The following is a 25,593-nucleotide window of genomic DNA, read 5'->3' as shown; positions in this document are numbered from 1 at the left end:
ACAGCAAAGATCACAGTAGTTTCCGTGGCTCAGTAGAGAAGCAGCGTGGCTCAGTAGCGAAGCAACATGGCTCAGCGGAAAGAGCCCGGGCTTGGGAGTCAGAGGTCATGGGTTCGAATTCTGGCTCTGCCACTTGTCAGCTGTGTGACTGTGGGCAAGTCACTCAATTTCTCTGTGCCTCAGTTCCCTCATCTGTAAAATGGGGATTAAAACTGTAAGTCCCACGTGGGACAACCTGATCACCTGGTATCCCCCAGTGCTTAGAACAGTGCTTTGCACATAGTAAGTGCTTAACAAATACCACCATTTTTTTCCAAGGCAACTGTCTTGCAGTACATGGAGCAACGGCATAGCATTGGCATCATGCTGTGGCCACTTCCACCATGCAAAGGACCTGAACTTTAAAAAAGAAATCCCTTTCTGCTTATGTTATAGTTTGTTGCATCCTTGCCCTCTTGGTTGCTTGCTACATTGGGTCGTAGTCCTGAAGTCACAGGATTAAGATCCATCATCATCCATACACCCAAGCTTATGAAGAGGAGCAGTGCAGACCTGTGGGAAGAGCATGATCCAGGGAGTTAGAGGACCTGTCTCTGTCACTTGTCTGCTGTGTGACCTTGGTCAAGTCACTTATGTGGGCCATGGTTATCTCATCTGCAGAATGAGGACTGAGTCCTCCTCCTCTGATTTAGACTGTAAGTCCCACGTAGGGCAGCAACTATTTCCAAACTGACTATCTTGCTTCTCCCTCAGTGCTTAGGACAGTACCGGGCACAAAGAAAATACTAAACCAAGACCATTAAAAAAAATGGGAGGTTGTAATTGCTGTTGCCATGTTGTCAATCAATCAATCAATGGTATTTACTGTTTCCTGTATACAGAGCCTGTACTAAGTACTTGGGAAAGTATAGTACCATAGAGTAGGTAGATGTGAATCCTGCCCATGAAGAACTTACCTTCTTCAGGGGAAGACAGACATGAAAATAAATTATAAACAGGGGAAATAGAGTATAAGGATACATTGTCCTCCATGTTTGCAAACAAGAAAAAACTGCTTTTAAATAATTCCAGGAGAGGGTTGGGCATAAAGAAGACCTTTGTGACTGTGTGGGTGGGAAGAACTGGAATAGATTCTGAAGGAGGTTGGGAGTCTTGATTCCTGGAGATCCTTGAGGAAGGGATGAGCATCTGTCTGATAGAGGGAGCTTCTGTTAATCATTTGTCTAAAGGCAAGGGAACCCTGAAAGCTAGATAAGGAGATGGTTGGGCATCTTCTTCTGGGTCATTCTGAGGAGGCAGGGTAAGAAGAAAAGGAAGTGTTTCGCCCTGCTGCCTCAACCTTCCAAACCCGTAAGATTTCAATTGGCCAGAGGAAACTAATACCCAGGAATCCTTCCTGGACTCAGAGAGACCTCTGAGCAGTTTGGCTATGGTCTGTTGCTTGTTGCTATGGTCTTTCATCCCGGGAAAACAAGCAGCAAATTACCCAGCCCTCGGGCTGACATCCCCACAACCAGGGAGTTGTAGTCGGTAGCTCCCTTCTTTTTCAGATGCTTCAGACCAGGCTCTGAACAATCTGGCTGCTAAGGTGTTGTAATATTGCATACTATTCTCATCCCCAAGACCACACAATCTCTGGAAGAGTAGGTATGTCAAAACAAGAGCAGTTTGAGCTTTTTGTGGCTATGAATTACAAAGAATGTTGTAAAGGTGCCATTATGCTGAGAATAAATGAAGAAAAAAGCCCAATTTCCTGAGTTCTATTGATTTGGCGTTGGAAAATATCCCAAACCCAGTCTCCATCCTGTGATAATAGGGTGCTTCACAGTGGAAATGACTGTCAAAGACTGTTCACTTTTATGGGGTCCTCTGAATAGAGTTGTTCTTTGGGGCTCCATTATCCCTAACCAAGTCCATTTGCATGTTTTGGAGATGGTAGGCTAGAATAATAATGAGTATTCTTTTCTTTTTTTTTTTGGAAAATTACCTTATAAGGTGATTAAACTTAATAATGCAAAACAAAATCAAGAAGGGAAACAGATTCTGTAAATGGCCCAGCCATGGAAATAATTTTCAGAAGTTTTGGAGCAGTCCATACAATATAAACTTTTTATGGACTGTGGCATTTTTAATTACTGCTCCGATGAGATAGCACTTGCAGTTTAATCTGCTGTAAGGTATTTGTATTTAAAGCCTTGTCAGCTCTCTAGAGAGAAATAATTTTAAAGTTAATTCTTTTCAGTACATGGGTCCCAAGAGTAGGATAAATATTACAGTATTAAATAGTCACAGGAAGGAAAAATAGTCTCACAGGGATTCTCAATTGGTAGATGCAGTGACTGAGAAAAAGACACTGATGGTAATAACCTAAGAACGGAGTGGATTAAGTCTAGTGACCCCATCCTGTTTACTGTCAAACATCCAGTAGCTGAAGCATAGGAAGTGGTGGCTTTATATCTCTAGGTTGGAAAGTGTGAAGAGAGTCTCAGTCTTTAAAATCAACTGACACCTGGATCTCAGTGTTTTCATCTCCTAATCTCAAATGATGGATTTTGGGGTTGATTCCCTCTGAGGTTGCTTTTTTAAGACTCATATTTAGTTTTGTAATTGTATTACCTTTTATCAGCATGACATTGAGTATAGACTATTAAATGCCATTCAGCATCTTTTTCAAATGCCACTGGACCGTCGATGACTTTGCAAGTGCTTCCAGATGGCACTGCAGAAATCCGCTTTGTGGCCTTCCTAGGTGTTTGAGGAAATCATGTGATTACAAATGAGGCTTTTTAGCTCCCTCCAGTGCTGAGCAATGGAAGCCTATAGTGTCAAGTTCCAAGTCAGAACAGGAACTTGGTTTGGCCTTACTTTATTATGTTACTGGTGTAGGGAGTGATTGTGCTTATTCTATTAAGAATGCATTTATGTAGACAAAAAGAGAGCTCTAGGGCAGGTCTTTTCCTCTTCATGGATTGTGATATCATCTCCAGGTTTCTAATTTCAAGTGAGTTTAATATGTTGAAGTGGTTTGGATATATGTAATGGATCAAAAGGGGAGGTGGTTTGCTGGTATTCAAAGGATTAATAACAATAATAATAATAATGTTGGTATTTGTTAAGCGCTTACTATGTGTCAAGTACTGTTCTAAGCACTGGGGGAGATACAAGGTCATCAGGTTGTCCCACGTGGAGCTCACAGTCTTCATCCCCATTTTACAGATGAGGTCACTGAGGCACAGAGAAGTCAAGTGACTTGCCCAAGGTCACACAGCTGACAAGTGGCAGATGAGGGATTAGAACCCACAACCTCTGACTCCCAAACCCATGTTTTTTCCACTGAGCCATGCTGGTATTGATTGAGTGCTTTTTTATATGCACAGTACTGTAATAAGCCCTTGGGAAACTAAAGTACAACAGAGTTGGAAGACATGATCCTTGTCCACAAGGAACTTACATTCTTCGGGGGAGATGGACATTAAAATAAATAATGGAAAGGGGAATTTTTTTTGGTATTTGTTAAGTGTTCACTATGTGCCAGGAATTTTGGGGCTAGATGCAAAATAATGAGGTTGGATACAATCCCCATCCCACATGGGACTCACCATCCTATTCTACATTTTACAGATGAAGGAACTGAGGCATAGGGAAGTTAATTGAGTTGTCCAATATCACACAGTAGACAAGTGCAGAATTGGGATTGGAACCCAGGTCCTTTGACTCCCAGACCCATGGTCTCTCCATTAGGCCATGCTACTCTCATAGTAATAGAAATAGTAGATATAGTAGAGTAAAACTGTAGAAATGAGTTTATTAGTAGAAATAGAAATACTAAAGTAGGACATGATGTATTGGATTAATGCAATTCAGGACAGTGATGTAATTCAATGATGCATTGTTTAAACAAGCAAAGGGACCAGTTTGCCTTTCTTTCCACTTATTGCACCTGCAACCCTGAAATTATGCCTGATAATGTGGCATTTATATTACCATAAATAATTTCCTTCCAGCATATAAGAGTTGGGTATCATGCACCGATAGACTCCTATGCCTAGTGAAAGCTGAATAGTGTCCTTAGAAAACAGCCCTGGAGATCAGTCTGCTTTCCTTACGGTTCAGAAGCCAACTCACAAGAAGACATATTCATTATATCCAGAAAGTGCCGACGGAATCTTTCTGGGCTATCTTCATGTTTTAATTTCATGAGTCTATCCCAAAGCCAAGGTAAAAATGTTCAAAGATTGCTTCACCCTTCCAAAAAGCCCTACAGGAAGAGTTAATTGGAATAGATTAATCTAATCTGGTTTCTACACTGCAGTTCTTTCTTCTGAAAGCATATATACCAAACTCCCCCATCAAAATGACTGACTTTATTTTTTCCTTCCAGTGTCCAGATTCAGCTTGCAAGCAAGACCTATTAGCCTATCTCCAACGGATTGCCCTATATTGCCACCAGCTCAATATCTGTAGCAAGGTGAAGGCAGAAGTGCAGAATTTGGGAGGAGAACTAATTGTATCTGGGGTAAGCTAGTAATTTTATTTTCAATGTTTCCACTGGCATGCTTCTGAAGGAGCATTCTTGGCAACAGTACGATAAAACAAAAGTGATCCATAAGAAAGCTTTTAAAAATTTTAAGACCATTATTCCAGACCTTACAGCAATTTGGATAGAGCAATTTGGCTTTCCAATTACCCTGTATTTATATTATCCTTGTAAAATCTCCATTCTTCACAAGAAAACAAATTTCCTAGAATGGAAAGTCATTGCCAAGCTGACTAGAACAATCCTTGGGGGCTTTTATATATTTATTCATTGTAAGTCAACTTTTCTTTGTCAGTAGAGTAGTTTTCATCATGTGTACCGGTTGTGTTCACATGCTTAAGACAATGAAAATAAAAGCAGTGTGTTCACTCAGGTTCCAATGCATACTAGGCTTATCGGTAACCCTTGAGGGCTGGCAGTTGTGTTACTTTCATACAGGATGATGTGCTGTTGCCAAAAACTAACATCTTTGTCCCAAACTAACAATTACATTTCCTTTTGTTCAGTTGTTCCAATTCCTATGTTTCTTTTTCACTTCAGTGGAAGTATAACCCTCTGGTACATATTCACCCAAAGTGTTTTCCTAGAAAGGAAAAGGAATGTTCTATGCTTCTTCATAGTGGTTTTGGTCTTTCCGCTCTACTTCACCCACAGCCTTCATGAAGAGGAGACATCTTCCAAGACGAGACAGGGATTTGATCACTGGGACCATTTGTTTGCTGTGTGACTGCAAGTTCTTACCTGTGTTCTCTTTCCCAGCCAACTACAGTGCCTTCATTTTAAACGTGTGGCAAATGCTGTAAAGCAGGATTTTCAAGATGGTGTTGGCTCGTTAGGATCGGGCTGACCAATCGGCGTGATCCATCAGAGAGCCATTTTAAAGATTCAGCATGTGGGTCCGATCCAGTCTTAAGGCTATTTTGTAAACCATCCAAAAAAATCATATTTGGACGTTGATGCTTTAGTTCAAATATCGTTTTGCTTACAAAGTAGGCAGCTGACAAACTCGATCTGGCTCACCTGAAGCTACCATCTTGAAAGCACACTCCATGTAGAATTGATGGGAACCATCCAATTGGCAGTTCCTTGCTTCTTCACCAAAAGCTCTCCGTCTCTCTACGTATCCAAAAGAATCTAACTTTAATTTCTTCCCCAGCCAAGAAAACTCTCACACAGTGTCCTACTCTTTATTGAATAGTCTTGCCTATAATCTCGCTACTAAGCAATTAGTGTCCCATTTCAATTGCCTTGCTTTGTTTCTTATCTTCTGCCTTAGTGGTACAGTTTCCATCTCATACAGTTGTCACCCCATCTGTACATCACAGTTGTGGAAATGAGCGCTTTGATAATCAGCTTGCCTTTTGTGCTTTCATTTGCTTCTTTCGAATCTCTTTATTTACATGGATGCTCGATGCGCCATTGTGAATTTCCAAAGCTCTACATTCTCATTCTCTGCTTATCTAATAGGCAGAACTGCTTAGCACCCCTCATTTCCAGTATGCCATTGTTAGTGTACTCAGCTTCGAAAGCTTCATCCTCATTGTCTTCTCTGCATCTCGATGTAGTTCAATCCATCATGGGCTCTTCCCACTTGCACCATTGGCTTTTGCGGTGGTTTCTGGGACTTGAACGTCAGCAGAAACACCAAGCTTACAGGAGCTTCTTCGTCAAGGTACTGTCTATAAGATCTTTTCAGTATGGTGGAAACTGGGTGTTCAGGAGAGTGCTGCTCCTTGAGGAATGGCTCAGAACCCCAGGTAATACAATGGAATCCACTGCATTTCAATTGTATGTAATAAATTACTGATCTTCAGTTCCTGGGCATGCTCTTTGGCCTTCTCATGTTTTCTCCTAAGCTAGAGTGTCTGCTCTTTAATGCCAGTAGTCTGCTTATTCTCTTGTCACTCCTGCTTTCATCTTACTCTTCATTCTCTCTTGGAAAGCCAAAGGTAGTTCTTGGCTTCCAGAAAAAAGTAAAAGCTGAATTGGATGGGACTACGGGGACCCATGAATCCCTTCAAAGGGCAGAAATTGAGAAAAACGTTACCACGGACCACCAAAGAATCAATGATTCCAATAGAAACACTTTATATGCTTAACTGTCTGTGGGGTTCAGTGGATGTCCTGGAATAACAATCTTGCCATATTTTTAAGGAGATGGCACTGTAGTTTAATTCTCCTTTTTTTTTGGAGTAACTGTGATCTTTGTCCTCATCCCTAGGTGTCATTTTAGTAGGGTTTAAAGCTTCGCCTTGAGGCCATGAAATAATTAAGTGTGAAAATTCTTTTTGACTGTCTAGTAGACTTTTGTTGCAATAGAAAACACTATGAAATATTGGACACACCCATTTTATGGTATTTTTTTGTCAAGAAAAAAGAGGTACTTGATCATTTTCTTTAAGCCTAGCTATTCATCTGTGTTTTTAGAAATATTTGTGTATGATTCTAGATCTTTTTCCTGGTAATCCAAATATGTATTCTGATGGGTAAAGGAAATGCACGATATCTTGTCTGTAGAGTACACATTTGTACGTTTAAGTGTGAGGGGTTCAACAGACAGTGTATATGATCTCTCATCCTTTTCTGCTATGGCTGTCTTTGAGGAGAGGGTTGAAGATGGCAGGGTATAAGGGATTCAGCAGTCAGCTAGAATACTTTCCATGAACCCTCATGCTAAGGGGCTTCTTAAACGCCACAAAATGGACAAGATGATGTCACAAGTGACCCGTATTTGTGTAAAACAGTGTGGCTTAGTGCCAAGAGCACGGGCTTGGGAATCAGAGGTCATGGGTTCTAATCTCGTCTCTGCCAATTATCTGCTGTGTGACCTTGGGCAAGTCACTTAACTTCTCTGTACCTCAGTAACCTCATCTGTAAAAATGGGGATTAAAAAATGTGAGCCCCATGTGGGACAATCTGATTACCCTGTATCTACCCAGTGCTTAGAACAGTGCTCTGCACATAGTAAGCACTTAACAAATACCATAATTATTATTATTAACGAATACCCAAGCACATCAAGGGTGGCCCAAGATAAAGAGGACTGTCTAAAATTCTCTCGCTCGAATTCCAACTGCATAATGAAACACTAATTGTTTAAATGTATCACTGCATTCCACATTACATTCCACTTTTGTCTAGAATACTAGACATACAATCTCCAACTGTCCAGACCTGTTCTTTTTAGCTTACACCAATTTGCACTTGCACTCACCACTTCACTGTAATGATAAATGATAAAAGTGAGGAAAAAACTGGGCCTCTTTATCTTGGACCACTCTGTGGCATTCAGAGTAGTAACCAATGTAACAACAGCATTATAGACAGCAAAATAATTGCATACTAATGACTTCCTCGAAGTTCCTTAAGCCTTAATATGACATGCCTAGAAGAAACTGGAAGAGAAGCATTGTATGGAGTCTGTGGAAACCTGATTAGACCTATGGGAAGCAAGGATGCCTCAGATGTGCTTTTACTTGAGCAAAAAATACTTCCTTGATTCTCACAAAACTTGCTTTTCTTCAAGTCACGCCCTGAATTATGGCAAGATTCTAGTACTAATGAAAGCTAAGAATCAAGTCAATAAGAGCTTGCATTTTTAATGACTAAACAACCTCACCATAAACTCATGCTACTACAAATAATCTAAGTTATCAATGTTTAAATGTTTGTTCAAGTTTTTAATAACTATTTCCTGGAAAGTGGAATCCAAAGTTCCAAATTGGGAACATTCAGTTATCTTGGATATACTCTTGCTCCCAAGAAGATGGAGGTCTGGGATTCAAACCATTCTAGAGCCCAGCCAGAATCAGTCTTATAATATTAAATATCACTTCTCTAATAGACCCAGAGGTAGGGAAATTCAACATACAGTTCAATGGTAATGGGTACAAGGTGAAAAGATGCTGTTATGTTCCAGTATATGGCACCTTAGCCCCACCTCAACCAATCCCAGGACCATGCATTCCAGAGGAAAGGCCAGAGGCTACTATGGCCAAGATTTGAAGAATGTCCTTCCTTTACACTATAAGCGCCTCCTCTAGGCTATTATCCCCTCCTCTAGACTGTAAGCTCCTAATGGGCAAGGATCATGTCCACCAAGTTTATTGTTCTTTCCTAGGCATTTAGTTCAATGCTCTGCACAAGTAAGCACTTGATAAATACCACTGATTAATTGATTGCAAAGAGAGAGGACTTTCTTTCTTCATTGCATAGGACAGCCTATGGCTAACATCATCCAGAATAGTTGGGAACCAGGTTCTTAAATGGCATTCTTAAGATTACAGATCAGTGTCAAGAGACTATAAAAAACAGGCTAGTTGAACTGGGATAGGAGCTCTAATTTTGACATTTCTAACTAGGTAGATGTACAATATTCTATACCCACAGCTAAATGTAGAGTTTGCATTGGTGGGTAGAATTCCTGTATGGAATCACAAGGCTGCTCCAGAATCCCCCAAAAATGTTAGCAGAAAAATGCTTCCCCCACTAAGTGAACTCTGTATGCTGCTCTGTCTTCTCTCTGCCTCAACTAATAACCTGCCTTAAATCCCCCATACCTCAGGCCCTCTCGGAGGAAATAACTACGAAAGCTCTGGAGTGACATGGACAACTAAGAAATGGTGGTAAAGAATGCCTAGCTAGGCATCTTAATTTAGATGGAGCAGCCAGATGTTTTAGGCTATCTTGATGATTTGGGTATTCAGTGCCTCTTCTTTTCCTGATGAGGCTCCCCAGCACTTATTTGTGAATTGCAGACACTTTCTCCTGACTTTCCAGAGCAACTGAGATACATCCTCCCTGATAGTGAGGTCCATCTCTCCTGCCCCATGTTTAACCTCTTCATCCCTCAACTCAAGTACCAGATACAACAGTGTCTACCCAAGTCATATGAATAGAGAAACCAGCCATTTTCCAGTGAGTTGGATGGATTTAGAGAACTGATTAGAAGAAACAGGGCATGGTGAACAAATAAATTATTCTGTACCATGTGTCTGCTACTTCCCTTACCCTGAGCTATTTAGATAGACTGATAGATTCTTTCAACATATTTTTTTGAACACCCCTGGAATTGCTTCAACTCTGCACTTCACTCAGTCTGTGTAGATTGTTAGCCATTGGGATACTCTAGTTGATATCCAAAATGCCTTTTCTTCGGAAAATATCTTGATGCCCAAGCTAGTTCTGCCAAAGAGAAGTTGTTTAATGCACTAGACTGTAAACTCCTTGAGGGAAGGGATCATGTATATTTTCTCTCATACTCTCCCAAGTGCTTACATGATTCTTGCCTTGTCTTGTGCCGTCGAGTCGTCTCCGACCCATAGTGATGCCTTAGACTCATCTCTCCCAGAACGCCCCACCTCCATCTGCAATCATTCTGGTAGTGTATCCACAAAGTTTTCTTGGTGAAAATACAGATGTGGTTTACCATTGCCTCCTTCCATGCAGTAAACTTGAGTCTCTGTCCTCGACTCTCTCCCATGGTACTGCCCAACCCAGAAGAGTTTTGACTTGTAGTAGATTGCCTTCCACTTGCTAACAACTGCCAAAGCTAGGAATGGATTGGGTATGCCTCTGCTTGATTGGTTAGTGCTCAAAAATACCTCTGACTTACTGAACAATATACTGAGGAAACCATCAGGTCAGTTCTAGCTGAGTAGATTTGCAATCACAAATGAGTGCTCTACATGTGCTTAATGCTCCATATGTGATCTTGATGATGGTGAAAAGAGAAGTGTTGCCCAGCCTGACAGTCACTGGAGTCATGTCAGTCATCTGTAGGAGCTCCAGGAGGAAGGAACAGGAGTGATCAGGAAGAAAAGAGGGGGAATGATCATGTGTCAAGGGAAAAAAATGGGCTGAGAGGGAAGTCAGAGAAAATAGAAGTTCTGTCCATCAGATTTTCTCTCTAAGGTCTGTGGCCTTAAATTCATTCATTCATTCAATAATATTTATTGAGTGCTTACTGTGTGCAGAGCACTGTACTAAGTGCTTGGAAAGTACAATTCAGCAGTAGAGACAATCCCTGCCCACACTGGGCTTACAGTCTAGGAGATCTAGATCTTAAGAACTTAAGATCTTAACTCTCACAAATCATTTATTCAGTCGTATTTATTGAGCACTCAGTGTGTGAGGCACTGTACTAAGTGCTTTGGAGAGTACAGTACAACAATAAACAGACACATTCCCTGCCCACATCAGCTAAAAATCTAGAATGGGGTAGACAGACAGACACGAATATACATAAATCAACTACAGAACCTTTGTTTCCATTTTCTTTTGTTGCATGAAGAAAAAGAGAATTGGAAATCAACAAGTTGAACTGGGTCTTCTTTGTACATTCCAAAAAGCACTGAGCCTTGATCAGTCACCTCAAGAAAATTCCCCCAGAGATTGTAAGCTCATCGTGGGCAGGGATTGAATCTACTAACTCTATTGCATTGTACTTTCCCAAGCATTTAGTACAGTGCTCTATATTCAGTAAGTGCTTAATAAATACTATTGATTGATTGCACTAACATGAAGAGAGAGTAGGCCTTCTCCTTTGGGATCCCTATATAAAACCTGATTATGGAAGATTGTATTCAATCTGATCATTTTGTATCCACCCCAGGGCTTAATACAGTGCCTGGCACATAGTAAGGGCTAAACAAGTATCATCAAATAAATTAATTAATAGATCAATCAAAAAATAAATGAATAAAAAGAAAAAACACTGTTATGTTTTCTCATTATAGAATTGCAAATAAGCCACACATCATTTTTTCTTTTTCTGTGATCTAATGACTGAGTTTATTTTTGTTTAGTCTCAGTTAAGAAAGGGGAAGTAATATAAATTAGTTTAGAAAAAAATACAACTTGCTTAGTAGGGGAAGGTCTTTCCAACAGGTTTTCCTGAATGAACTTACAGTAAAGGAACTTAATAGCTTAAAAGGGTACACTGGGTATATATTTGGGAATGCTATACCTGCTCCAGAGAACCAGTACCGTTAAAGAAAACAATTTAAATAATGATCAGTTTCAAACAATAAGTATTTTGATTACCTTTTTGGAGAGTGACTTGTTCTTTGCATTAGACAGTTTCAGCAATTAACTTGAAAGTGTGTTTTGTAGCATTGGAGGAATTCTGTATTTGGAGAAGAATCATTTCAAAATTTCTAACAGTAATTTTATCTCATCGGAATAGATCAATAAAAGACCTTGACCAGTTGGTGTTAGGCATTGTTGGAGTACGAGTCACTGCCTGACACCCACAGTGCTTCTGCTCTTTTGTTCCATTTCTGTTAAACAGATACCCTTCTGAAACATACCATGCACACATTCCCCATGGGCACATTGTCTGCAGGAACTCATTAAAACCAAGCCAACCATATGTTATCCTAATGATCAGAAAACTTTCAGATGTCGACACTTTGGAGAATCCCAAATTCAGAATCAGGGTTGTATTGTTTGAGCCTCATTGTCCCAGCATATAGCTTTTGCCCTGAGAGTGCATAGATCACAAAAGGAAATATACTGAACAGAGAAACAACTTCATCTAGTGGAAAGAGTACAAACCTGAGAGGCCTTGGGTTTTTAAACTGGCTCTACACCTTGCCTTTTGTGTGACCTTGGGAAAGTCACTTACCTTCTCTCGGCAATTAAGCACACCCCCCTAAAAAATATATATCATCTACTTAGGAAACTATCTGCAGGGTAGGCAGGAGTGTGTACAGTTTGCAATTTCTTACTCCAGACTTCTGCAGTCAGATCAGTAGGACAATTCTATATCTATAATTATCATGTAGATGTAGCTTCTATATCTCATTTTGTTTTGTAATAGTCTGTATAGGAAATCATGTAAAAAACAAACAACTCAGGGTTAACTGGGAACTGATTAATCATTTGTTCTTCTCAGTCATCTCTCACTACCAAATACGGTCTAGGAAAACTATCACAAATCGAAACAACTAACCCTTATCTTAAAAACGAACTCTAACAAACTATCCCTATCCCTACCCTCACCTTAGACTTAGTCCTAGTCCTTGCCCCAATCATCCTTAACCTTAGTTCTTTGGAAATGTTGTTGTTATTATTATTATTATTATTGTTATTATTATAAGCGGTGTGACCTGAATGGACCTGGAAATCAGAGAACCTTGGTTCTAATTCCAGTTCCACCTCTTGTCTGCTGTATGACCCCAGGCAAGTCATTTAAATTCTCTGACCCTCAGTTCCATCTGCAAAATGTAGATGAAATACCTGCTTCCCCTCCTAGTTAGTCTGTGATCCCTATGTGGGACCTGATCATCTTGTGTCTACCCCAGCACTAAATACAGTGCTTGACAAAAAGTATGTGATTAACAAAAGCCATCATTATCATTATTATTATTATTGTTCATGTTAAGCACTTATTATATGCTAAATTATGTACTATACACTAGGGTAGATACAGGATAATCCAGTTGAAACCAGTCCCTGAAGTAGCTGGAGTTCCCAGTCTAAGTAGGAGGGAATAAGATGTAATTCCCTTTTTACAGATGAGGAAACTGAGGCATGGAGAAGTTAGTTGACTTCCCCAAGGACACACGTCAGACAAGTGACAGAGCTAAGATTAGAACCCAGGTCCTCTGACTCCCAGATCCTTGTTCTTTCTACTAGGTCATATTGCTTCCCAGAGATTAAAATTCTTGCCTGTTTTTGATTTTCTGCTAAATTTGCTACTTACACAAAATAACCTCTAGGACCCTAACTGCCCCATCCTTTTGATTCCAACCAGAATCTCAAATCAGTTTCAAGGAGTTGCAGGCAGGATTTTGCTGATATAAGAAAATGTTCTGTTTCACCATATTGTGGGTATTTATTGACACATGACAAAGGAATTTTAAATCATCCATTCTGCAACAGTCACTGAACCAGCTGCATAGAAAAAATTACATTCTGACTAACAGGCTTTGATCAAAGTTTGGGTTCTGTGTTGTTTTAGTTTCACAGTATATTGAAGGTTTTAATATTCTTTCCTGGAATAGAAGTGTTTGTTGACAGTTATCTTTGTGTATTCAGTACTTTCTTCGGCTTCCCACATTCTTGAAATACAAATTTTAAACATTTATTGCTTTTACTCTGCCCCCAAAAATATTCTCATGAGCTTTTCTCCAGTCTAGTTTTAAATGATTTCCCTTCTCACCACTTAGAGGATCTCACAAATAGGCAATTATTTGAAATATACCATCTAGAGTGTCTTTGGTTCAATTTTGCTCCATTACTTGAAGCTACAATGTCCTGCACTTTTTCTAGGAACCACTTTCTTGCCAGTGTTCACACTATTCAGATATTTTTTCATCCTTATCTTGCTTTCTTGAAGGCACATCAGTCCCATTTAGCTCTTTGAATCTTCACTCTTATACACCTATTTCCCATACCTGATTTCATTCCATTTTTCAGAGCAAGCTCTTCCAAGTCACCTTGCCAGTGCTGACTTGTTCGGAATTGCAGACATGCCTCCAGGTACAGTCTTATCAGGGCTCATGGGGCTGTACTTTACATCCTATTTTTTTCTCCCAATTGGCGCCTTGTGGAAGACTAAGAAAAGAATGGGGCGAATAATTTGTCAACTGAAAACTTTGACTCTGATCTGAATCAATCCTTCTTCTTTGCTGTGCTATTCCTGTTCAATACTAACATTTTGGCAAATGGCATGTTGATTGAACTTGAAAAGCCAGCCCCTTCAACAAGCTCATAACTCTCCTTCAATTAATCATCCTGGTTCGAAATGCAGCTTTCTGAAGGATGATTCACTTGGAACACAAATATGAAGGGACTCCAGTCTCACAAGGGACCTTGTGCTGGAATGGGCCAATCTGGGCACAAAAGCTTACCTCTCTTGCTTTCTACCTCGCTAGCCAAAAACAGACACTGTGAGGAGCAGGGTTCGTCTTTTTAACAAGTAGAGTCTCACATCCTCCACCGCAATTAGACGGATTTAAGGTCCACACCTCCATCAAGGAAAAGAAATGAAAAGTCCTTTAAAATGGGAAGGCACATGAGAGTTGGCACAAAGCCAGGTCTACTCAAATTGCACCAAGCTAGAAGAAATAGAATAATACAGAAGAGTCAGTTGAGTACATTCTGCCATAGTGTTCCAGAATAAAGCTTTTTGGTTTTGTTTTATTTTTATTACCTTCCAACTAAAAGCATGATACCTAACTCTCCCATGGCCTATCATTCTTCTGTTCTCTTACACTTTCAGCACAATTCACCACTCTGCACCCTTTAGATGCCACCTAGTTTTGCATTGGGTTCCTGAAGTTAGTTTCATTCAGAACGGTTAAAACCGACTGTAAATCTGCTTTCAGTAACGGGCCTCACTCATTATTTTTACTTGTCTCTAAAGTGAAAATAGAATTTTACATTCATCCTAGTCCCGGGATTGAGTACATATGCCTTTCTTTGAGACAAAATGTCCATCCTTGGGTGGAGAGTGCAAAGTCTGAATTTGTTTATTAGAGGAAGTGACTGATTATCTCATTGACTAAATGAGAACTTTTCCATTCGAATAAGAAGCAAAACAAGGAGTATCTCAAGCCTTCACAAGAATAATTCCTGAAATTAAGAAACTTTATACATGTGCATATCTTTTTCCTCGCTACAAAAAGGACAACTCAAGAAGAGGTTTTCTAAATTTTAAACTTCTAATGAGAAAGACCAGAAGATTGACCAATAGCAAATGAACTCTCCCTCTTACATGCATAAAGGGAATTTAGAAAATTGGTTGAAGTTGAGTCTTTGAAGCTTTGGGGTGATTCTCGATAATTCCCTGCAGAGAGGCAGATCCTCTTCTGGGAAAACAGTGGATCCTCTTTATAATGAAGAAGGAAATGGAAAATAAGGTTGCCAACAGCCTTGCAAAGAGGAAAAATGAATTCTTGAGGGCACCACATTTCTTTCCAGCATGCTGTCTCTCCAGGAAGCTCACAGGAGAAAAAGAAATCAAATCCCTATTCTTTATTGTTCTCTGGATATACGCAATGCTAGAAAATGAAATGTGGTAAAAGTCAACAATTATTTCTGTTCAGGGTGGGAGAGCTACATTGCCAAATTAGAAAAACAACTGTGAATTGTGTGGTATGCAATCCAACTCCTATATTTTGATATTTAAGCTCCTTGGAAAATTTGGCTTTTGTGTTCCAAGAAAAAAAGACAAATTCAATTTCAAAAGCAAAACTCCAAAAACACATCCCTACACTTGTGAGGACTTTTAGGGAAAGTAGAATATTGAAATGTCAACATATTGATGAATCTTTGTATTCCATAGGTTCATGAGCTCGAGTTCGCCCCACCCTAAGGTCGATTGCATCGTAACTTGTGAATTGAAGTCTGGGGTGTGATGAGCTGTCATTTAGAAGGAAATAATTTCCTGTGGTAGCAAAATTACCTTCACACTGAAAGGTTCCCATCAGCCTCCATATCTGTTGTCCCCTGAAATGGATACTTCCTGGCCACAAAAAGTGTTCATGTTAAACACGACCCAAGGATGAGGTGACTAGTCACCTCACTTGCCCCCTCAGCACAGACTCTTGGACTCTCTCAGGTGGCTTTCCCCAGATGACAGGATGTTGCTTATGCCGTTTCTCATGAGATTTGAGTAGTAGGCTGGACTGCCATTCCTCTTCCACCTTCTGGGGACCTCCCCTGACCTGATCTTTCTCATCTTAAAAAGCAAATCCTCACTCATTGGGTCTGGATTATTTTGCCCTGAATATCTCATTTTATGTGCTTGTGTGACAAGCATTAGCCGCTGATGTGAACACCGTGCCCTCCACGATGACCAACTTCAGGGCATGAGAACAAACATGCAATCATGAGTCCCAGTTCCAACAAATAATTGCCACATTATTTAAGGACTCATCCCCAACCTCCCTGTGAGATAGGTAAGTACTATTCTAATCCCATTTTACAAATGGGAAATCAGAAGCTTTGAATTTAAGAGCTTTAATGAAAGCCACCCAGAAGGGCAGGGGAAGTTATAAATAGCATCTAGAAATCCTAGTTGACCTTTCTTATGCTTTAACTGTTCCAGTCCAAACTTCTCCACTCTCCTGAAGAGTTGACCTATCTGTGTTAAAAAAGGATGTGAACAGAATCCATAAAGCAGAGTAATGCCACCGATCAGTCCCTATTTATGCCCTAGTCCAAACTTGGCTCCTTCAATACCTATAATCCTCCCTCCTCCTTTCCCATCTCCACCGTAGGGTACCGTTTATCTCTTGCACTCTCTCTCACTCTCTCTTTTCTATATCCCTCGGAAATCAGACTGGAGTTCAGAGCACTTTCACTACCTTTTATGAGGTAGAATGTGATGTCATAGATGGGGGCAGGGCTAATCAGCTTTCTACCCATCTACCCACCTGTGCTGAGGGAAACCCGCTCGGGAGTGGAAGCAGTGACTCTTCCATGGTGAGTAGACAAGTTTTCTAATCTTTTTTCTCTCTCTGTTTTGATATATGAACTTCAGTTTTGAAAGCAGAGTGGGGTTTGAAGGTAATCAGGTTCATCTCATTTTTGACTAACTCTGGGTGAGTACACCTGGGATGTTTGTTCCCATGACTGGGCCTTGTTAGCCAATTGTCTCTCCTTGGAGGCAAACAGGATTCAGGAACAGCCCCGGGGAAAGGGCTGGGGATGATGGTTTACAATTTTCTGAGCTCCTGTGTAAGAAAGGGTGCTGTGTTCAGGTATGGATGCTGTCTAAACCTTTGGGAATTGGCTGACCAGAGGGATGGTGATCTTCTTTGTGTCTCCTGTGGGCTTTTTTAACCTCATTTTGATATTTACTGGAACTGTTGCCTCATATCAGTGGGAAAAGAATGCAGAAAATCAAAAGAGCCCATGAGAAAACACAGTGTTGACCCAAACACCTGGAAATTTTGGACTACAAAACCAAGACTGTTGCTGTATTTCATGATGGGTTAAAAAGGGAAATGATTTCCAGCATGATAGCCTGCATGGCCACCCCTTTGACTGTGGCTAGCAAAAACAGTGTTTAAATATTGTTCTCCTTGGTAACAGTGGTTGAAATGTTCTATTCTCTTCTACCTGGGCAGGATTCCTCAGCTTATAGAAAGACAAGATGAACTGCAGTGATCTCTTTTTTTTTCCCCTCTCTTCTGGGGCTGCCTCTTGGGTACCTATTAAAACTGTCAAGATGTCAACTCTCATACAAAAGGGCAGAGGTAGTTCATATGAGGGTTTGAACCTCTAAGGATGCAAAACTGCTATTTTATAAGATGATTTTACCATCACAGTGAGGGGCCTTGTCATGTTATGGGAAAAGGCAGGGTAAAATGCAGACTGGGTGAATTATGTGATAAAAAGAGAGGATTATCAAAACCTGTTCACTCAAGTGTTCTTCACTCTGATTAACAAAAGACTCTTGGCAGTTCCCAGAAAAGGAAAGCTTGGTGAAACCAGTAATGGGAAGAAAACCTAACACTTCTCAGTCACCACTTGCAGTGTGAAGTTGTCAGTCAAACATGCAGACCTCTGGCAGTGCTGGGAATTCTGACATCTATCTTCTTGAATGAAGTGAATGGATTTTATCCCAATCCTACTGGCAAAACCTTTGGTCATTTTAAGAAGAGAGAATGGGGTGGAAGGGAGGAAGGAGGAGGATGGAGGAGGTCACTTGACTGATTTACCATCTTCTCTCATCTTTAGGTGTGGGCCCTTTAAATCAGAACCAATATCCAATCTAGGGAGCTTCTTTAGTTATCTAATTAGTTACAATTATCTAATTGACTGAAAAGTGGTATTTGTAAAGCACATACTATGAGCCAAGCACTGTACTGAACTCTGGGGTAGGTACAAGATAATCAGGTTGGACACAGTTCCATTTCCATGTGGGGCTCACAGTCTAAGTAGAAGGGAGAACAGGTATTTAATTCTCATTTTACAGGTGAGAGAACTGAGGAGTTAAGGGACCTCTTCAAGGTAAAACAGCAGGCAAGTGGCAGAGCCAGAATTAGAATAGAGGTCCTCTGATTCCCAGATCCCTGCTCTTTCCACTAGGCCACACCGATTCTTATTTGACCCCCTGTTTCTAAACTGCCCTGACAAAAGACTTGCAAGCCAGGATCTGCCACGAAGGGCTTATCATAATTTAGGCCTGAAAAAACCAAAAAAAGGCTAAGGTTCGGCAGAGGGTGTTTCTCTGGAAGATGAGATCCACCTGGGGGTGTGCCTCTTGGTTGCCTCAGCTGTCCAACCTGATTGGTAGTTGTCCCCAAGGCACTGGGGACTCTGAGCACCTCCCTCACTCTGTCTCTGAATGGTCAGAACTCTGGGGTTTGTTCTCCAAGGGAAGGTAGGGTGGGAAGGTTCAACCTTGCGGGCTGATATATCTGTAATCTGATTCTTTATCCACTGCATGTGCTGACAGCAGGTGTTTCTTCTGTGGACTCTGAGATGGGACTGGTGGGTTTTGACAAACAAAAGATTACCTTGGTGTAATCCATCAGTTAATCAGTGTTATTTTTTGAGTGCTCACTGTGTGTAGATCACTGTACTAAGGATTTGGGCAAGTACAGTAAAACAGAATTGATGCTCAGTTTGTCCTGGATTGGTTCTGGACTAAATAGGAATTTTCCACTAGCAAAATGTTCTCATAAAATAAGTGTAAACTCCTTGTTGGCAGGGAGTGTGTCTACAAACTCTGTGTTACTGTACTCCCCCAAATGCTTAGTACAGTCCTCTGCATTTACTAAGCACTTAATAAATGCCTTTGATTGTTTGATTGAAATAGCTCTAATCAGAATCAGAAGCAGCGTGGCTTAGTGGAAAGAGCACGGGCTTGGGAGTCAGAGGATGTGGGTTCTAATCCCGACTCCACCACTTGTCTTCTGTGTGACCTTGGGCAAGTCACTTAACTTCTCTGGGCCTCAGTTACCTCATCTGTAAAAATGGGGATTAAAAAAAAAATGTGAGCCCCACATGGGATAATCTGCTTAACCTCTATCTACCCCAGCGCTTAGAACAGTGCTCTGCACATAGTAAATGCTTAATAAATACCATAATTATTATCATTATGAATCTCATGGAGATGTGGCCGCTGTGGTCTGACTTTTCTCGGAAGGCAGATGAGAGGTATAGAACTTCATTCATCCATGAGTGTTTGCATTTATTCAACCAAATGTAATTAATTCATTCAGGAATTTATCAGTATTTATTGAGTGCCTACTGTTTTCAGAACGCTGTTCTGGGTGCCTACTCTATGCCAAGTTTTGGAGTAAGCACTTGGAATCCTCTAGTAAGTATAAAAGACATGGCTCTTGTCCTCAAATATCTTGCAATCCATATACATTGCAGCCCACAAGCTCAGAATAATTCCTAACCGACTTCTTTTTTAAAAAATTCTTGCTTTCAAGTTTCCTTCAAGATGATTTATGTGTCCCAAATACCACAGTTTCAGTCAGTGATGTTTTGTCCTTCCTTCTATATCATCTACTTGCTCAAGACCATCATAACTTGGGCCCGGTGATCAGTGGGGTAGCCACATTTTCCTTTCAGGTAGAGGAGGAGCAAAGCAGACTATGGCCAAACTGGGCTAAACCTCTTCCCAAAATCCTCCCTGCACTGTGAAAGATGCCACCTCTGTTTTCAGAAACTCCTCCCAGGGACCTAACATCATCAAACTCTGACTGCCCTACTTAGAGCTGCAAGAATTTTGTCTTAGGAGAACAAATGTGTCTACTCTTCCAATATTCTAAACCAAGGTTTTGTTGTTTTGGGTTTTTTTTTGCCATATTAGCTGGATTTGTTCAATGCAAATCACAAAATCATCTTCTTTTGGCAAAGATTGAGATGCAGTACCAGTTTAGAAACAGTCATCTGGTGCACTGCCTGTGTCAGCCATTTAGCAAATATGTTTTGGCATATTCACCTCAAGATTGCATCTCTCTGAATTATAGTTTTTTGAGGTCTTAAAAAAGACTATTACTTATCGATGCTGTACAGCTATCCCAATGCTCTTCCTACATTGACCTGAGCAAAGGCAGCCTTAGATAGCTCGGTACAGGGCTGGAGAAGACTATTTGAATCAAAGCTTGACAATTTCTGCCTGCCATGGAAAGGCAGGTAGCACGTACATCAAAATTGTTTTGATATTCTTAGGGAATGAAAAACAAGTTGGAGAGCTGCATATATTTCTAAAGTATAAACTGAAATTCTACATTGTTTTTTGGTACCTCACTGAAAACTCCAATTGAAATATCTCTCGATAATACTCTTATAGAGGAATATAAATGCAGCATAAAGCTTCATTCTCAAATCTGTGATGCTTGGAAGTTTGGTATTAGTATTTTTACTGATTGCAGAATCACCAATCACCCTTGTCTGCCACCTGACTCATTGTCTTTCCACTTTAGTGGTAAATCTTTTGGAATGCACCCCAGCTTATATTTTTAGAATGTACAAAACATCCACAAAGGATAACTAGCCAAAATAGTTCTGAACAAATAAAATCAGAGTAATTACTCTGTTATTAAGCATGCTTCCAATTAACACACTCCTCATTTATTTTGAAATGAGGTGTGAAACCAAGGGTTTTTGTAAACAATTGTCAGATCATGCTTATTTACCTAAAGATAAAGATATCACCTGAGCTTCTCAGGTGTGTTTTGAAGTGTCTTAATCTTCATGTCAAAGAAAAGACATGACAAAGCATTACTTCTTAAATGATCATTCTAATGATGATAATAGTGGCATTTATTAAGCGTTTATTATGAGCCAAGCTCTGTACTAAGCCCTGACATAGATGCAAGGTGATCAGGATGGACACGGCCCCAGTCCCATCTGGGGCACACTGTCTAAGCGGGCCTCACAGTCTGATTCAGAGATAATATGTGACAATAAGTGATGATAGATATATAGATATAGAAGCAGCATAGCTCAGTGGAAAGAGCAAGGGCTTGGGAGTCAAAAGATGTGTCTTCTAATCCCGGCTCCACCAGTTGTCTCCTGTGTGACCTTGGGCAAGACACTTTGTTTCTCTGTGCCTCAGTTATCTCATCTCTAAAATGGGGATTAAGACTGTGAGCCCCAGGTGGGGCAACCTGATTACCTTGTATCTACTCCAGAACTTAGAACAGTGCCTGACACATAATAAGTGCTTAACAAATACCATAATTATTATGACTATTATTATTATTATGAGTGACAATAAGATAATAATGATAACATTCATATAACATTTCACATTTTCATACCCTGTAATTACCTAGCATCAAGGTCAATGAGGGAGTTGGAAGTTGGCCAATTAAAAATCAGAGCTAAGTGCTGAAAAAATACTATTACTACTAAATGCTATTATTGCTGGAGGAAACAATATAAAATAATTATTTGTTCTAACAAATAGTACCTAGGGATTGAAATAAAAGACACAAGCTTTTTGTATTTTTTTCCATGAGGAAGGGCATGCCCCGGGCTAGCTTTTATCTCTGTAGATTTTTATTCTCCCCCCCACTTCATTCTCTTCCTCCCTCCATCCATCCTTCTTCTATTTTTGACTCCCAGCCACCCAAGTGCCTTTCTTTTCCAATCCAACAAGTTGTCTTCATCCTTTCCTTTAAAATTCACCACAAATTCCATTTCCTCCATGAAGTCTTTCTCCACATGCTATTCCTTACACTCCACTTAACCCCACATCGAATCCCGACTCTGCCACTTGACAGCTGTGTGACTGTGGGCAAGTCCCTTAACTTCTCTGTGCCTCAGTTCCCTCATCTGTAAAATGGGGATTAACTATGAGCCCTCGTGGGACAACCTGATTACCCTGTATCTCTCCCAGCACTTAGAACAGTGCTCTGCACATAGTAAGTGCTTAACAAATACCAACATTATTATTATTATCATTCTCATAATAATGTGCCTTTATACATCTGAGTAAATAACTATATTTTTCTGTGGGAGTTTAAACAGCTGCAAATAGTAGTGATAGAGTTGTGAGCATGTACATGGTTTTTTAAAACATCTGTGCACCTCCTCTCCCCCTTCACACTTGGGTCTTTACCTCTTAAGCACTTTGATTTTCTCCCCTCTCCCACAGTACTTTGTGCATTCAGCTATAATTTATTTTAGTAATGAATATTTTTAAATAACTGTCTACCCCCCTAGTGTGTAAGCTCCTTGTAAACAGGGATCCTGTCTATCCAGTTTATTGTACAGTACTTTCCCAAGTGCTTAGTACAGTGGTCTGCATGCAGTGAGCCCTCAGATAATACCATTGATTGATTTCACTTTTGTTATCTTTATCTCCTCCTCCTGGAAGGCAGGCACAGCACCGTTGGTGGAAGATGGTGACTAACTCCTATTCTTAGTCCCTGAACACACTGTGCTAGATACATAATTAAACTGTAGCCAATGGGATGGACATTCAATGGAAGGAGGAATTTTGTGAAAAGGGAAATATGTCACTGGAATGACTCTCCTTCGCTTCCTCTGGAGGTTCCTTCATTCTGAGATGTATGGAAGTGCGTGCTGTGAAAAGACAGGAGGATGAACTCTCCTGGCTCCTCATTTCTTAACAGAGGGCTCTGCGCACAATAAGCACTCAATAAATACCACTGATAGATTGCTTGCCCTAGGAATTTGTTTATCTGAATGATGTTAGAGACAGAGTATGGGATTAGATGGATCATTGGTCTGTCGTAGGATGGCATCACATACATGGACCCACATAAAATCCAGCAAAATGAAGAGTCTTTACTCAGTGAATTGAGTGAGACTGATGCTGATGACATGGCTGCTTCTGTTGCTGATGATGATCTTTTCCCTGGAAACTGAAAACACTTGGCAAAATTCAAGAGAAGACACAAACTAAATCAATCCCAGATTCTGTCTTTGGTGGGATGGGCAAGGACACTCAAGAAAAAGAAGTTTAATTTAATTATTATTATCCTTATTATATTTGATTAGCATTTACTGTGTGTCTAGCATTGTTCTAAGTTCTTGGGTAGATAAAAGTTAATCAGGTTAGACACACTTATTAAATTTAATGAATTTTGGCCTAGTCCAGTAACTCTTCCAGAGGAAATATGGCAAGAATATAAAGACTGTTAGCTCCTTAAGAGGTTATCTAGGTGACTTTTTTTAACTTGAAATAATTTAAATTCCTCTCCCTTAACAGTCAATAGTGGAACCTTGATATAGGTAATGAGAGCTAAATTTTATTCTGCCCATAGTTTCCCAGTCACAATCTCTATCCTTTCTCCATTTTGATAGCTATAGGGCTAGTCTTTTGTATCTTTGGTAAGTATCTTTGATAGTATTTCTAAGAGAAAGCTCTTGAAAACTACACCAGTTTCATTTTTCCAATCCCTTGCTTTGTTGTAATATGAGTTTGTTATTTAAACTCTTTTCATAAAACATTGAACGGCTCTTCACCTATTCCCTTCAAATATTTCCAAGAGATATTTAAAAGGAAAACAAAGATTTTTTTTTAATTTTGCTGGCATCCAGTGGTTTATACGATTCAAGCTTAGAATCAAAAGTTCAAAATTCACACTATAACCACCTCCCAATAAACCAGTTTTATAATTCCCTACATCAGCCCACAAACATGTCAGGATCTAGAATTATTGAAGCTGAGATGTTAGAAACTTGTGATGAAGGCAGTCTGTTCGGTGAGTGAAGAGACATTTTTCAGCAGAAACTTTTCTTGATTCATTTTCTGAAAAAGAGAGTAGAAATGCAGTCCCGAATATTAGATAGTTTCCTTTACCCAGGCACAATTATAGGACACTTGAAGAATACATTTTGACTCTTGGTAGCCATCATTTTAAAGAAATGATGAGACAGCCTTCAGATCACATAATATACAAAGTGGCAGTACACTATTGTCAGAGATGTATGGTATGGATCACCTTTCATCTTCTAGCACTACTTTGCTTGATGACAAGTTCCCCTCCTCAGGCTCTATGCATCCCTTTAACGTTTATCTTTGTGCACTTGTTAAACGTTGTCATTTTCTTGGTGTGTCTCAAGAAATATTTTTCAAAAGATAGAACTAAGCTTTTTTTTTCTATTTCATAAATTCTAGGTTCTCTTTCATAGCTGCCATTGATGTCATCTCTGTGTGATTTGGCAGAAATTTATGTCAAGCTTTTTGAGTGGACTCAGTCCTTTAATTTAGGCTTTTGAAAATGTCTCGCGACCTTCTCTGCTTCTTTTTGTAAGGGGACATTATGCCATCTCCAGTAGGGTTATTTATGTTCAATCAAACTCATAGAATGTGGATTGTGTCTCATTTTGCACTTTAAGTGGGTTAATGGCCCCACAAAGGGAACCATATAAATCCCAATGGATGGATCAGGATTGCTTGGGGCAGGAAGAAAAAAACCTGCATTTGTGAGGGAAAATATTTAAAAATACAAAGCCACCAGGTAACCTTTAGAGAAGGTATTTCTGCCTTTCCTATTGGACTGTTTAGCTAAAATTATTGTTTTCCAAGCTCTGTTTTTTCCTATTTATTCTTGAGAGGTATGAAAAGATGATATGCCTCCGCAGGAGCCTGCTAATCCACACTTATAAATCTTTAGCCGTAACTATCGTGATTTTGAGTTGGCTGTATCACAACTCCACTGCAAACTCAGTTTAGGGGGAAATGTTTTTTCTAATGAATGACAACTCCTGTTTGTCCCATCCAGCTCCTGCAGTGAGATAAAACAGAGCAGGCTCTCCTCTTTCATAAAGTCTTATATGCTGTCCCCATATTATAACTGGACCAAAATTAGGCAACTGAAAACAAGGGTAGGAAGTTGTGGGGTACACAGAGAAATGTTTTTAGGACTTTGTTAAGCATAGTCTCAGAGAAAATGGCATCACCAGCTATGCACACTATACTGTGAGCTGCTTGTGGGTACGGTTTGTGTCTACCAATTTGGTTGTGTTGAACTCTCTCAGGTTCTTAGAATAAGGCTCTGTACCCACTAAGTTTTCAATAAATACCATTGATTGATTAAAGTTCAGGAAGGAACACCTTATTTTGAGCAGAAGCCTAGGTAGGCTCCTGAGACAAATAAACA

At 40.0% G+C, this 25,593-nt stretch overlaps 1 protein-coding gene across 6 annotated transcripts in view; it reads left to right on the top strand.

Annotated features, from left to right (window-relative positions):
* The window catches only part of CTNNA2 (catenin alpha 2), a 1,145,386-nt gene that overhangs the window by 1,100,653 nt on the left and 19,140 nt on the right, over positions 1 to 25,593 (top strand). For 5 of the 6 annotated variants that reach the window (XM_029083155.1, XM_029083150.2, XM_029083154.2 and 2 more), the window contains 2 exons: positions 4,382 to 4,516; positions 16,829 to 16,972. In XM_029083155.1, the coding sequence (XP_028938988.1) occupies positions 4,382 to 4,516; positions 16,829 to 16,972 (279 nt within the window). The remainder of the gene's footprint in view (positions 1 to 4,381; positions 4,517 to 16,828; positions 16,973 to 25,593) is intronic. The other variant, XM_029083152.2, reaches the window with a different exon arrangement.

The sequence above is a fragment of the Ornithorhynchus anatinus genome, chromosome 18 (assembly GCF_004115215.2).
Source record: "Ornithorhynchus anatinus isolate Pmale09 chromosome 18, mOrnAna1.pri.v4, whole genome shotgun sequence".
Lineage (NCBI taxonomy): Eukaryota > Metazoa > Chordata > Mammalia > Monotremata > Ornithorhynchidae > Ornithorhynchus > Ornithorhynchus anatinus.
The sequence above is the reverse complement of the archived record's forward strand: the minus strand, read 5'-3'. Positions and strand labels throughout refer to the sequence as shown.